The 15373-nt window shown below is 42.8% G+C and overlaps 1 protein-coding gene across 2 annotated transcripts in view; it reads left to right on the top strand.

Moving 5' to 3' along the window:
• The window catches only part of NF1 (neurofibromin 1), a 5218972-nt gene that overhangs the window by 1549761 nt on the left and 3653838 nt on the right, over window positions 1-15373 (top strand). For both annotated transcript variants that reach the window (XM_044054637.1, XM_044054636.1), the window contains exon 13: window positions 8331-8462. In XM_044054637.1, the coding sequence (XP_043910572.1) occupies window positions 8331-8462 (132 nt within the window). The remainder of the gene's footprint in view (window positions 1-8330; window positions 8463-15373) is intronic.

Below are 15373 nucleotides of genomic sequence, written 5' to 3'. Positions count from 1 at the left end.
CAGTCATAACAGATGGGTTTTCCTGCCGTCAGGCGGGTCCTCGGTCGGCCGAATTCCAAAGTCTAGGTCCGGCGTCGGATGTCGTCGCTTCTTCCCTGACGTCAGTGTGACAGGGGTATAAAAGAACCAGCCGATGCCATTTTCTTCAGTCTTTCTTGCTGCGCGGTGCCCGAAGCAGAAGCAGTTCGCAAATGCCGGTCGGCCAGCTCCTGAGATTACGAATATTTTTCAACCGAAGTCTTCTTGAAACCTAAGTACCCCGTTGGGGAAACTTTTCTTGCCTCAGACCGATGTCAGACAAAGTTAATAATTGCATTTCATGTGGGAAGCAAATAGTGCATAAGGATTTTCATTCCCTCTGCATTCCTTGCTTAGGCCCAGACCACGACGTCTCGGCCTGTCGTTTTTCTGCTACATTCAACAGACGCACTATTAAGCGTCGGGCGGAGTTCGCCCAACACTATTTTGGCAAAAGGTTTAATTACATTATGTCGTCGGATACTCCGACTCCAGTTTTGAGTAAAAGACGCAAAGATAAGGACTGACATACGAGGTCCGCAACTTCTACCGACACCACGCCAAAGCCGACTACAGGTGATACGGTTCTCAGTGAGGCGCCTACGCAGCCCCTGACTACCGATGACACTTCATTGGCGGTGTCTTCAGTGCCTGAGGTCGCAGGTTCTTCAGCCCACATACCGAAGCCACTCTTGGCAGTGAAACTCAGAGTTTAGACAGGCCTGCCACCTCTCAAGGTGTCTTCAGGCCTTCCTCTTCTTTTTCCATCAAGGCTTTCACTAAGTCTAAAGCAGCCATGCATACTAAAAGACAAGCTCCACAGGGCCCCTCTCAAGGCCCCATTACTAAAAAGCAGATGCTCAAAATGGCTGAGGATTTGATTACTCTTATCAGGGGTTCTCAACCCCCCCCCCCCCCGGACAAAAGGCCCAGAGTGGAGGAAGAATCCCCTTTCTCGGACCAGGCCTCCATTATTTCAGAACATTCTGAAGACCAGGAACATTCATGCTCCCCTTTTGAAGATTCTGATGCAGAGGAGTCCATTCCCTCTGCCGGGCCCCCTGAGGATTACTCTTTTGGGGAAACCTTACATACCTTGAGGGAACACTTCCACTGGGAAGGCCAAGAGTACTCAGACTCCGAGAAAAGGCTAAGGGATTTCCTCTTGCTCCCTCAGCACAGGCCTCTGGCTATACCTCCTGTCTTAGACATACTAGATGATGTGTATTCGGAGGCCTGCCTTAACCCAGATTCTTTACCTCCAGCTCCAGTCAAGCCTGACAGGTATTACCGGGTTCCTGATTCACACCAATTCCTATACAAAAGCCATGCAGCTGACCCAGAAACTATTTCACAGGGTCCCAAGGGAATTAATGCCTCCACTGCTAAAAATGCATTACCTTCAGAGAGAGAGATTCCAGAGCTTTAGAAAGGTGGGGGAAGAAGGTCTACACCTCGGCCACCTTAACCATGAGGGCATTAAACTGTCAGTTCCATAAGTTAAAGTACCAACAGTTTCTGTTATCACAGTTGAAAAGCAAAATGTCACAACCTGAACAACCAGACTTGAAGGAGTTGCAGGATTTGTTATATAGTGCAGAACAAGTGGGTAAGCATACCTTGCAATGTGGTTTTGATGCTTTAGAGGACTCATGTAGAGCTGCTGTTACAGGATCAGTCATACGTAGACATGCTTGGCTCAAAGAGCAAACCTTACCAGATCATGTTAAAGCTAAATTATTGGATGCACCTCTGCAAAAAGATGTATTGTTTGGTGTTAAAGCTGAGGAGGTATTAAAGAAAATGGAGGAAAAGGCAAAATCAATGCAAACAGTGAAAGATTTCCTACAGGTACAACCTTCACGTTTCAGTAGAAATTGGCCTTCAAAAAATTGGTCCTTTCCAGCCACAGACAGACCCCAAAGAGGTAGATACAGGCGCCCGAGGGGTAGGGGGCAACCTCAAGGATCGTTTAGAGGCAGACAATGGCAAGCACCTACACAAAGAGGTGGTGAGGATAGTTCACAGCCATTCAGAAAGCAGAACCAATGACTTTCCCCTTTGCATGCCAAACATGACTCAAATGGCAGCACCTTTAGGTGGAAAACTGGCATTATTTTCGAAAAATTGGCATATTGTCACAAAAGACAAATGGATCCTGGACATTATAGACAGAGGCTACAGATTCCACTTTCACACCCTTCCAAAAATGAGAGGCATGCCAAACCTGCCACACAATCAAAGGGCAGAGGCACAAAAACAAATTTCAGATCTCATGGACATGAAAGCGATTCAAGAGGTACCTGCACAAGAACAGGGTCAAGGTTTTTATTCCAGACTATTCCTGGTACCAAGGAAGGGCAAATATTGGAGACCTATTTTGGATCTATCCATGCTAAACACATTTTTACTCGTGCCAAAATTCAAGATGCTCACATTACAGCAGCTTCTTCCCATGCTGGGCAAGGAGTCTTGGCTGGTAACATTGGACCTCAAGGAGGCATACCTGCATGTCCCAGTCAGACAAGATTGCAGAAGATACCTCAGATTTCTTGCAGGTTTAACACATTATCAATTCTCTGCATTGCCCTTTGGCTTATCTACTGCACCCAGAGTGTTCACAAAATGCCTGGCATCAGTAATTGCCTACTACAGACTTCAAGGGATACAAATATACCCATATTTGGACGACTGCCTGATCCAAGCGGACAGCAAGCACATACTTCTGAAACATCTGGCGTTTGTAATAATGTTGTTGAATTCTCTGGGATACACAGTCAACAAAAAGAAATCAAGGCTAACACCCTCTCAAACAATAATTTTCCTGGGTGCCAACCTGGATACAAACACCCAGATGGCCTACCTCACGCCAGAGAAACAAGGGCAACTAACTCAATACTTCACAAAACTGGCAACTTTCACCAGGCTGACTGCAAGGAAAATCCTGCAGGCTCTGGAATTCATGGCATCTTGCATCCTACTAATCCCATGTGCAAAGCTGCATATGAGGAAACTTCAATGGTACCTAAAAACCTATGGTCTCAACACAGCCACAGTTTGGAAACAATAATACCACTGATTCCATGTCTTCAAAAGGAATTTCTGTGGTGGGCTCAAGCATGCCAAAGAAACACAGGTCTCCCATTCTGCAAGCCTCAAGCAAATCAAGTCATCACAGCAGACGCCTCGGATTACGCCTGGGGGGCGCACATGACGGATCGGTGCATTCAGGGCAAATGGTCCCAAAAAGAAAAGCACCTACACATCAATCAAAAGGAAATGCTAGCAGTAATAAATGCTATTATAGCTTTCAAAGACCTACTGCATCCAGGCCAGCTATTGATAAGGACAGACAAATGTGGTACATAAACAAACAGGGAGGAACCCATTCATACCCCCTATGCAGACTAGCCATGTCTCTTTGGAACATGGCTCTGGAATTACAAATCGAGCTTCAAGCACAGTTCCTGCCAGGCATGGAAAACACGCTGGCAGACAACCTAAGCAAAACTATGACAGATCCACACGAATGGAAGTTGCATCCTCAAGTTTTTTCAAAGATAATTCAAGCATGGGGAAGGCCAGACATAGATCTCTTTACCTCCCACAGAAGTCACCAATTGGCAAAATTCTGCTCAAGGACCTTTCATCCACAGGCCTGGAAAGTGGACGCACTCTCTTTCAGTTGGACAACAATGACAGTTTATGCCTTCCCACCTCTTCCTCTGCTGCCCAAAGTTCTATTAAAAACCAGAGCAGACAGACCAAAGATGATTCTCATTGCTCCAGACTGACCAAGACAACACTGGTACCCACTCCTGAGGAGCCTGACGCATTCCCCATCATGGATCCTGCCTCTAATGCCTCTTCTACTGACTCAGCACAACTTCAAAACTCTTCACAGTCAGCTGAAAACACTCAACCTAGCCGCATGGAAGATTCCTTAAAAACACAACAGACCCTACTCTCCAAGGAGGTGCAGGATGTCATTTTGGAGGCCAGAAGACCTTCTACTAGAAAAGCCTACTCCGCAAAATGGAAACGGTTTTGTGCCTGGAATAAGAAAAAGGGCCAGAATACTGGAATACTGAATTTACCTCAAATATTACAGTACCTAGCTGAGATGCTAAGCAGAGGACTTTCATTCTCCTCCATCAAAATTCATGCCTCAGCCATTTCTGCGTAATACAACACTGATCCTCCTTTATTCTCTCACCCCCTCTTAAGACAGTTCCTCAGAGGGGCTAAGAATATAAAACCCCCAGGGAAACAACCAGTACCTGCTTGGGACCTCAATTTCATTCTAGAAAAACTGACTTTGCCTCCTTTTGAGCCAGCTGCTTCAATAGAACTGCAATATTTGTCCTGGAAAACAGCCTTCCTGCTGGCTATCACCTCAGCCTGCAGGGTTTCGGAACTACAAGCCCTCATGGCCGTGCAGCCTTTCATCATTTTCCATCAGGACAGAGTTTCCTTATGAACCAATCCTTCCTTTATGCCAAAGGTAGTATCCAGGGTAGCCTTGAATCAGGCTATCCACTTACCTACCTTTTACCCCAATCCTCAAAACAAACGTGAGAGACTACTACATTCCTTGGACATTCACAGACAGCTGTGTTATTATTTGGACAGAACAAGGCCTTTCAGAAAATCAGAGCAACTCTTTGTGTCCTATGCTACAGGAGCTCAAGGGAAGCCTATTTCCAAACAGACAATCTCAAAATGGATAGCCCACTGCATACGCTTTTGTTACTCTTTTCATGGTAAAACTGTACCTGCAGGCATCAGATCTCACTCCACAAGGGCCACAGCTACCTCTGCAGCTTTCCTCAGGGGGGGTTCCTTCCAAAGATATTTTGGAAGCTGCCACTTGGAGTTCTGTACATACTTTCTCCAAACACTATCACCTACCATTATACTCCAAATCTAGAGCAGGCTTTGCCACTGCAGTCTTGCAGGGCATCCTGGCTCCTCCTAGTTCCACATAGTGCCTACCATCCCTTTTTTAGCTTTGGTATTCTACCCATCTGTTATGACTGCAGCTGTATGCATGATGAACATAGTACAGTTTTGTACCTACCATAAATGTAGATGTTCGAGTGCTAATACAGCTGCAGTCCAGGTTTCCTTCCCTGCTTCCCCTCTGGGACAGGCCTAATGGCTAACACCTCCTCATACAACCTGTTTGGGGTATTCTTTCATGGTGTATTTGCTTGCAACTACTGTTTTTTTGATTATACTGCATTGCATTATTACATAAATTTATGTATTGCCTTCCTTCTTGGGGGCACCTGACATCTGGGGCAAGAAAAACTGAAGAAAATGGCGTCGGCTGGTTCTTTTATACCCCTGTCGCACTGATGTCAGGGAAGAAGCGACGACATCCGACGCCGGACCTAGACTTTGGAATTCGGCCGACCGAGGACCCGCCTGATGGCAGGAAAACCCATCTGTTATGACTGCAGCTGTATTAGCACTTGAACATCTACATTTATGGTAGGTACAAAACTGTACTTTTCCTAAAGTGGTACCCCACATCACAAAACACTACTGTGCTGAGAGTGTAGCATGTAACGAGTTGCTAGATCTGAATTACCACAATCTAAGCACTTCAGCCATGACCAGAAATGCAGCATTGATATTCATTTCTGGATGTCACTATTGCATTCCCATGCCACTAGCCTCTAGTAATTGTGCCAATTAACTCCTTGTGCCGGTGGGGATAGTCCCTTAGTATTTCCTTAATTATGATTGAGATTTGCATATAGAGAGCAAAAAATTTGCATACAGTGAAAGACATAGGGTCTGTATCATATGAGCGAATTGCACAAATTGCGAACGCTCATAATATCATACGTACCGGACCTCAAAGTGCTTTTTCTGAGATTGCAGTACAGTGAAGAATGGGATATTTGCCCTTTCCTCGCTGTAGTGTGATCTCAGAGTTGCAATATATATATTTAGCCGGGAGTGTGGGAGGTGCAGCCCCCCACAATAGGAAGTTTGAGGTCCGGTATGTTCAATATTATGAGCGTTTGCAATTTGTGGGATTCGCTCATATGATATAGACCCAAAGAAATTCTACACCAGCTGATAAAGCTGAGAAAATACCAATGGATATCCCATATACTTTGTATAAATAATTTCATTCCACAATGTATGATACACACAGTTGCTTACAAAAGAAAAAAAAGAATACCTACCAAAATAATTTAGAGCACTTTATACTTAAACCTACTTGCACACATCAAAATAACTGTTTTTGTAGGGGCAGACTCACCCACTGCACCCACAACACATACTGTTAAGCAATCCGCACTCCTCTAATATATACATGCAAATAGCAGGATCACATAACAGCGAGGAAAGGAGCAAAAGCCCAAAATAGCTAACGGTTGTCTTACATACACAGCGATCCCATGGTTCCTAATGGCTAGGTACATGGCCTGCAGTTTAAAGTTAAATGGACAAGTTCTGTTAAGTTGGAACACAATGAAATGGTAATAAACCACAGAAATGAAGCCTTATTTCACCCATCTTTGTTACCAGTATACATTGGAAAATTAATCATTTTCAAATAGTTGCACTGGATTGTTTGATTTGTTGGATGAACACAGCAAGGATTCCATGACATGATACAAAGACAGCAATGAATGGACTATCAGGAGATTAAGTAGTCTTTATATAATGCAGTACTTAACTGCACTGGGTAAATCACGGAGTGTTTTATTTTTTCAAGGAAGGCTTTATTAGAGACAGTATAAACAGAATCTAATGTAGAGATCACACAAACTACAAAAATTCTAAAGCATTCAAAATATACATCTACAAATTGGGTCCCTCTCCATATTCCATAAGAAGCCAAAAGGAAAAAGACATAATCTCGCTCAATAACTTGGTAATGCACTCAGCCTAACTCTGAACACTAAAAATAAACAAGACTATTTTTAGTACTCTGCATAAACACACCAAGCACTTCAAATGCTTCTCACAAAAAATATATTTGTAATAATGATGGTAATAATAATAATAATAATTCTACAGCAATTAAAGCAGTATGTCAAACTAGCTCCACACAGGACAAACTAACTACTGATTAACACCACTTAATAGCTTACTCATTAACTCTGATTTCATGTACACTGAATTGCTGCCTGTAACCTTTCTTATAAACCTTATTCTCTTGTTGTAGACACATTCCTGCTTCCAATCTTCTGTAAATAAAACTACTTGCACTGTTTTATCCTTCCTGTCTTACTAGATCCAAAGTCTCGACACCTTCTGCTAATGTTAAACATGTTCGAGATTCTGAACGTTTCATTATATGGAGTACTGTCTATGTGTGTGTGTGTCGTGTGACTGTACTATGAAACATGAGTTTATAGACAGAAGGAATTGTCAGTCAAACTGGATCAGGTTTTATGACTAGGTTACTTACAGCTAAACTTGACAGAGGTAAGCCAGTAAAAAGGGCATGCCTTGACTTAAGTATTTGATTTAGGGGCACACTGGAGACTGGTAGGAAAACTTGAGGGGTTGTGGCACACACCTACCTCTCACTTCTATATTCGTCTGGCGCAACCGCAGTCAAAACGTCCTCTGGATTTCAAATTCCCGGTAGGCGCGTGAAAGATGAAGACGTAAACTGACACAGAAGACAAAAACGGGTCGTAAACACCTGTTGCGTCTGTGCGACTGGATGAGATGCAAAGGGCGTTCTTAGAGGAATGCCCTTAAAAAAACAAAAAAAAAAAACAAAAATAATTTTTTTTTTTTAAATTAAAATAAAATTAATTTCTCAGCCAGCCAGTTCCAGAGGGGTGCAAGTGCACCCCCTTGCACCTGCCTGCGAGCGCCCTTGTTTGCAGGTCAGTGGAGTGGTTCTTTCTGAACCATTTACTGCAAAATATACTTTCTCACCTTTCCTTATAGCCAAGCCTTCATACAGGGGCTTGATGAAGTGCTGCATTGGTAATGAAGTTTTTTTTTTCTCTGAATTCACACCATGTCCTTTATGTATGCCTACAAGTGGTCAAGTCGGTCAGCATTCTGGGAGATTGATGTCTTAACTAAATATCCTTGTAGCTTTTGGGAACTGTTGCGCAAATCTGGTATCTGTTACAGAGTAATAAACATTTGTAAGAGAAATATTCTTCAGATCTGTTTGGTTTATCTATAATTTAGGGAGATTTTTAACCTAAATATTCTCAAGTAATTTCTTTAGATTCTGAAATGTACAATGTAATTTCCTTTAAAGTAGTTCTTTTTTTGTTGGTGTTTATATTGACTGGTTTCTTTTTTCCTCCATGCAGAGTGCATTTATGGAAAAAGTGACAAGCCTCAAATTTAAAGAAAAGCCCACAGATATGGAAACAAGAAATTATAAGTATCTGCTGCTATCACTCGTGAAACTTATTCATGCAGATCCAAAGCTTATGTTGTATGTAAGTATATTTTAATTGCTACATAAACTTTGAATTTGAATTGTTTTTACTGGCTCTTCTTTCTACTGGTCAGGGTATTGCCATTTTGTTAGTCAGGACCAGGTATGATAGATTTGAGTTTACAGGGCAGAACTGGAGAAGAAGGAAGTTAAATGACTTGGTAAGGGTCATATTGTTTAAGAGGTAACTGATGACATTCTTAGACAGTTCTTGAAGTTTGCAGTCAAACATCTTGACCACAGTACTGGACTACTTTCTCAGATTGTGATCGTAATCATGGTTTGTTTTCAGCTTGTTAACCAGGTGTGTGGGCTGGTTGGCAGACCCTTTTAAATGTGGGCAAAGGCCTGTACATTTCCCTGTTTGTTTTAATCCTGTCCAGTGTCAGTCCACAGTCTGTCTGGGGGGGATCTGATTATTGTTTTTTTTTGTTTCTTTTTAATTGGAAAAAAGTAAGGCTTATTCAGTTGGAATATTTTCAAAGTAATCCACCATTTAAATGTGCATTCCAACAGAGAATAAAGTGATTATTCCTTATTTTACAGTTATGCCTGTTTTTTCAGAGAAGGCAGAAATAGTGCTTCAGCAGGGGCTGATTAGGCTGCTGGGTGAAACTGCAAATAACCATTTCCCATTGGTTTAGTCTGTAACCGGTGACAGGAGCCTGGGGCAGCCTAAGAATCAAGTTAAAACATATTTTTGGTGTTTGTGGCTTAAGTAAATGGAGCGAAGCATGTTCTTTAATACTTTTCTCCTTTTAAATCCAATAATAATGTTCTGTGCTGTGGCCATGACCCTGTTCAGCTGCTACAGCCACTCTATATGGTGGTATGGATTTTCTTTTTTACTACAGTTGAGTAACATGAGTTAAAAATGGTGTGAGTTTGTGAGAGTAGGGGTTGCAATGGTTGCATTGAGTGTCTTGACAACAGTAAGTTGAAATATATTACTGCTGCCATTATTTATTCATTCATTCCTTTAATCGTAGTCAATCTTCTGAGATGTCCACTGTCAGTAAATTGTAATTTAATTTTTGGGAGTGTGTGTAGCATGTGAACTTTTGCATTAGGTTGAACTGTGTATACACCTGACAGCAACAAGCTAAAATATATTATTGTAGCTGTAAGTTATTAATTTGATCAGGCAAACATCTAAAGTATTATATAGTTAACAGAGTGAATGTACGTGGTGGGCACTGTATCTTTGTGCACAAGCTTGAATGGGAGTTTTTAATAGATTTTTCTGTATGTCTTTGACAGAGGTGTGCAGAAATACATTACTGTGTCTGTTCCTTATCTATTTGTTCATACATTTAATCAGTCCGACATCTGTGGTGTACACAGTTATTGTCTGTAATTGTTGGAAATGTCTGTGTGTATGTGAATTTGAGTGCATTGAAGTTATAGTACATGTGCCTGACTTGGCCTTTTTCTTCAAGCCTTCACTGAAAAAAGGCTATGCCCAGTCGGACTCTACAGATCAACAAATACAAATAAAATAAATCTTAATTTTTAAGCTAATCTGTGACCAATACATTTATCTGCTTAACAAATGTAAAATAAAAACTAAATAATGCCAGTACTTTAGTGTTGGTACTGCGGTGGTGGTGCTGCAGTAGCGTTGTCGCCTCACAGACGTTGCCCGTTCGATTCTCAGAGTGTCTTCTGTGTGGCGACATGTGTGAATGGGCATTCCTTCATTGAAGGTTGTGCGTTAGGCCCGGCAAGCTAGCACGTAAAACTCTACTGCCAATCATTAGCGGACCGGAGTTCCGCTGTGGCAACCCCTAACCGGGAAAAGCCGAAAGACACAAACAAACTCTTTCTGGTAACATATAATCTAATGTCATCAGTCTTCATTTATACTTGACATACGGGACTCTGTTCTGACTTTCGGAACTGGCTCGGCCTTTGTAAAAGCTCGCAAGAACCAAAAACTCTGGACCCAAGTTCCTTCCTGGAATGCCCCTCTCTAGATTACCTCAGATCTTGTTTGTCGCTCTTCTACATAAGGCGCGTCAACTAATCTCTTTCTAGAGCTAAGTGTAATTTCATTATTTTGTGTTGCAAATTTATTTAAACCTTTTTCTACCTACCCAGTTAACTTTCACCTTCCTTTACATTTTGATGTTCTTACCTACCATTGCCAATATTTTTTTTTCCCCATGTTTCAACTGTAGTTGAATTTTTCTTTTGATGAGCGAGTGTACTGTTTTCCTTTTTACCTCTTGGTATCTGATCTACCATCATTGGTAGCTCTATCCCTTTTGCCCCTACCTCTTGGTAGTTTCTGGCCTACCATTGTTGTTAGACATTTTCCCCACCTTTACTTCTTTTTTTTTTCTGGTACGTGTGTGTAGCTGTGTGAGTGTTTTCCTGCCATTGATATTTTTCTTTTCCAGCCAATGTGGCTTGTAAGAGTAAAGGAATGACTGGCTTTAAACAATGTTGCAGTTGTGGTACGAAAATGCCCACTTCTGATTGGCATTCATCTTGTGTCTACTGCTTGGGCCCGGCACATTTACAAGACAATTGTGCTGTTTGTCAAGTGTTTAGTCACCGTGCCCTCATAGAAAGAAAAGAACAAATTCATTTTGAAAGGTCTGATTATCAAAGACATCTTTTAATGATGCTTTGTCCGGTCAGCCAAGGACTACAAAATCAGATATGTCTTCACCTTCATCTTTCTCTTCTTTTAAACTAAAGCATGGAAAGAAGAGGAGTCTCTCGGTGCTGGTGTCCCCTTGTTTCTGGCACACAAGAGACCTAACTCTATGGTTGCCACGCACACTGTGGAACTGAAGTTAACTGAGACAACATCTATGGAACCAACTTTGTCAGCACAGACTGTAATGACTAGCTCTGTGGCACAGGTTTCAGTGCCGATCACTACAGAGCCAACAATTCATGTGACTTCCCCTTCATTGGTGCCAGTCCCTTCTGTGGTGCTGTCTCTGTAATATTGGAACAGTTTCCTTCCAGGGTGTCATCACTAACTTTGGAACCAGGATATATTCCAGTTTCCAGGACTAGGTATTCCCCCTCTATAGATCCTTTTGTGGGACACTTTTTTTTTTTTTTTTTTTTTTATATAGAGAGGCTGGAATCCCCATCGGTATTTTCTGTTCCCCTAGGAGTCCCTTCTGGAGATGGAATTTTCTCTCCAAGGACTCCTCCAGACCTTTCTCCTCTAACCTCCACTGAGGTGTTTGAGACCACAATTGTGATTTCCCCGGTTGTGGATGTTCTGGTGCCAGCAACTTTTATGCCTTCAGCATCAGTGTCTGCCCCTGAGTTCCTCGGCTCCTTCGGAATCAATGACTCATGGGGTCATAGCTCTGCTGCCTCGTTTGTTGGAAGGCTCTTCCTCGACTTCGACCTCGATGGAGGTTTCTTTGGAGTGGGGTGGGACCATGGTTCCAAGGTTGTCCTTCCCGGTTCTGGGCTCCCATCCCTCTTTGTGGGAGGGCCTGCCTTCCAGCTCATGGAGAGGGCCTTGGCAGGTCCTCAGCTTGTTCCTTCACTTCCTGGGACTCCCTTTCGTCCAGAGCTGCTACCAAACTCTACACCTGGACAGTGAGCATCGCAGCTGCAGGATACCTCTGTACATGGCCTTACCTTTTCCATGTCCACCAAAGAATTTCCCACTGAGGAGGTGCCCTGGAAGAGGATGTGCATGAGAACACCTAGATTCCCCAGAGGAATCTTGACTGGAGGGCACTGACTTCGATGACAGGGAAGGTTCCCCCTGGCCACACCCAGAAGACATTTCCTTTGGAGACGTTCTTGAAATATTAAAGCAGAGGGGTGACTAAAAGCCCAAAGACCCTTCCTTAGAGGAATCTGTGTACCTGCAAGCTTTCACTGCTCGCCCATCTACCTGTTGGGTGACACTGCCTGCTGACTATCTCATTATGTTGATTGTGCAGCGGGCACAGAAGTCCCCTGCCTCTGTAGACTCGATCCCTAGGAGATCAGACGGAATCCTTTTGGTGCTAAAGGGCCATCAGTATTGGGCCAAGGGTTTAGTAATAGATGTCATGGTAGTTCTTTGACCTTTGGCTTATGGTCATTGAACTTCATGGATAAAGTAGCCTCCCAAATTGCCATCCTGGAATCTATTTCTAACTCGTCCATGAGGCTCATTGCACCTGCAGCCGAAGGGATGACTAGGGCAGCGGGTTCTGGCCTAGCTATAAGGAGGCATTTGTCTTCATTCATCAACACTCCATTTGATGGATCATCCCTTTTTAGCCCCAAAGTCACAGATACCATGGCCAGGTGTGAGAAAGATGGAAAAAAATATCCCTATCTGGCGCAGGCATACGTTTCTGTGCTCCCCAATGCTCTTATTCCAGGAACCAGAGGAGTGGAAAAATGGGGTTTAAGAAAACCAAAGGGCCTTTCCAGCATACACGTGGCAGTAACTCCCCTTGGGGCAGAAGGGAGAGCTACAATGGAATACGCCGACCCTCGTGGCAGAGGTGGCCCACAAAATCAGGGTTTCAGAGATTTGCTCTCAGGGAAACCCTACCTGAAGGGAAGCCTGATTGCTTACCTCTGGAAGAAGTCAGGGGAAGACTGTCAGTGTATCATTTGCTAGCCTGGCAACAAATAACCACAGTTGCTTGGGTGCTAACTACAGTCCCTTCGTTCACACTCCAAAAATAGGATGTTTTTTGATAGTATCAGTCAAACAGATGTGGAAGAAATTACAGTTATGGTACAGGAGAAAAAGCAGTTACATCTTTGGGGTCAGCTTTGAAACTGTCAGTTATATTTATGTATGTATTTGCATTATCTTTCTGGAGTTAGAGCAGTGATCTGCATAGACCTTTTTCACACTCCCCCTGGGAGTGGTGTCTGGATAAGTGACTTGCTCAGCAATGGAAGATGAGGGAATCAAACCTTGCAACCCTAGACCACAAGAAACAGCTCATCAACAGCTACTTAATATAGTTAAATGTAATATAATTAATAGACGATTAAGTAAGGTGATACTAATATGGAATGGAGTAAAACAAGGGTGTCCTGTGAGTTACTTATTTTTTAGTAAAGTATTGAATTTGATCACAGGAACTGTTACGAAAAGTTTGAACTTGCTGATTGGAAGTATTTACCTGAGATTCATTTGCTAGTTCTAATATCTTGTGCAAATAATTTTGTGCATTTTGTCGAAGTAAAACTAGGGTAGTGGACATTTTAAAAGAATCAGAGTTTCAGGAGTAACAAGTGGTTTGCATTTAAATAAAAATATGAATGCCTGGGTGGTAAATATTGGATGAATTTATTTCTCAGAGAAGTATGTGTTGGGTATTACTTTAAAAAAATGGATGGACTGAAGTACAGTGGAAAGATGCATCACAGATTATGCAATGCAGTTACAGTGCATAAACTGTTCAAAGTAACTTTCTAGAAAAGAACTGCTTTTAATGTCAGTGTGACATTTTAGTAACAGATCTTGGAATGGAAGTATACATAGTTTTGGGAAACTGTTAAATGGGAAAAGAGAATAAAACATTACAAAATAGTGACATAAGTTAGTGCAGTGAAAACCACACAGGTGTACTATCCATTCCAACTGGTGAATCTGGGCATTTTGAGGCAATGTTACAACTGCCTCATGTACACAGACAACTCCCTCCTCCTACCACCAAACACTACTACATGTGAGAGATGCAATTATACAGCCAAACTGGAGGCTAAGCTCTCTCAACCCAAGACTGGATCAGACAGTCAAGAGAAGAAGGTAAATACTTGCATCACACCACCAGTCTCACACAAACCCATTAAACCAGCACCGGCAAAAAATGCACATAAATACATGAAAACATACTCGGAGGCTCTAAATAAAAATCTGCAAAACCAACAGAGACCTCCAAAGCAAACATCCAAGCAACCTTCACCCCCAACACAAACCATGAAACACATACTTCACAAAACCAGTGTGCCGTGCAATCACAGCCCTTAAGGCAGAGTAACATACCCAACATACTAGTGACAGGTGACTCTGTAGTCAGACACACTGACGTCCCACTTACTAGGCTGAATAAGGAGAAGATTACTGTTAGCTGCCTGTCGGGTGCCAGGATCCGTCACATAACACAAGCACTCCGGTCACTACAGAACAAGTACAAATATGACATTGTCCATGTTGGTGTGAATGACCTGAGCCGTACCTCTCTGGACTACATGAAAAGAGACATGGAAGAGCTCTCTGATCACGTAGCCCAGGCCGGTATGACCCTGAGTAGCATCCTGCCCTCACCAAGAATGATACCACGGTATAAAGAAAAAATTCTCAATTTCAACAATTGGCTAAGTTTCTGGTGTCATTCAAAGGGGATCCAGTGTCTGTCCGCCTGTGATGACATGCTTGACAAGCCACACTGCTTCGCTAGAGACGGCTTGCACCTGTTACCCTTAGGCTTTCAAATACTGGCCAAGGCTCTTGCCACCCCCATAGTGCCTTTTTTAGGCAAGGTTCAAAAGACAAACCTACCGCTGTAAATAGCACAAGTAACAAAAAACTGAGGGTAGTGCTACTCAATGCCAGAAGTCTGAACCTCAAAATGCACACACTCAAGGCACTCCTCAGTATGGAGAAAATCGATATATGTGCAGTAACAGAAACCTAGTTTAAGGCTCCAGAGAGCACCCCAACACTACCAGGCTCCAACTCATACCATACATTTCGGCCACAGAACCCAAACCGAAATACAAAAGCCGGGGGGCGTATCCATATTCATCAAGGATACCCACACCTCCAGGTTAGTGGCACAGCACGATGCTTCAGAGATCATCCACGTGCAACTAACAATGGGCAAAACTGCAGTTCAAATTGTAGCTTGCTACAGATCACCCACTGTGTCCAGGACCCCCATTCCACATTCTTGGAAACACTGGGAAATA

The sequence above is a fragment of the Protopterus annectens genome, chromosome 13.part0 (genome assembly GCF_019279795.1).
Source record: "Protopterus annectens isolate FY-2018-M chromosome 13.part0, PAN1.0, whole genome shotgun sequence".
NCBI classification, from domain to species: Eukaryota; Metazoa; Chordata; order Ceratodontiformes; family Protopteridae; genus Protopterus; species Protopterus annectens.
This window is presented reverse-complemented; position numbering and strand designations above follow the sequence as displayed.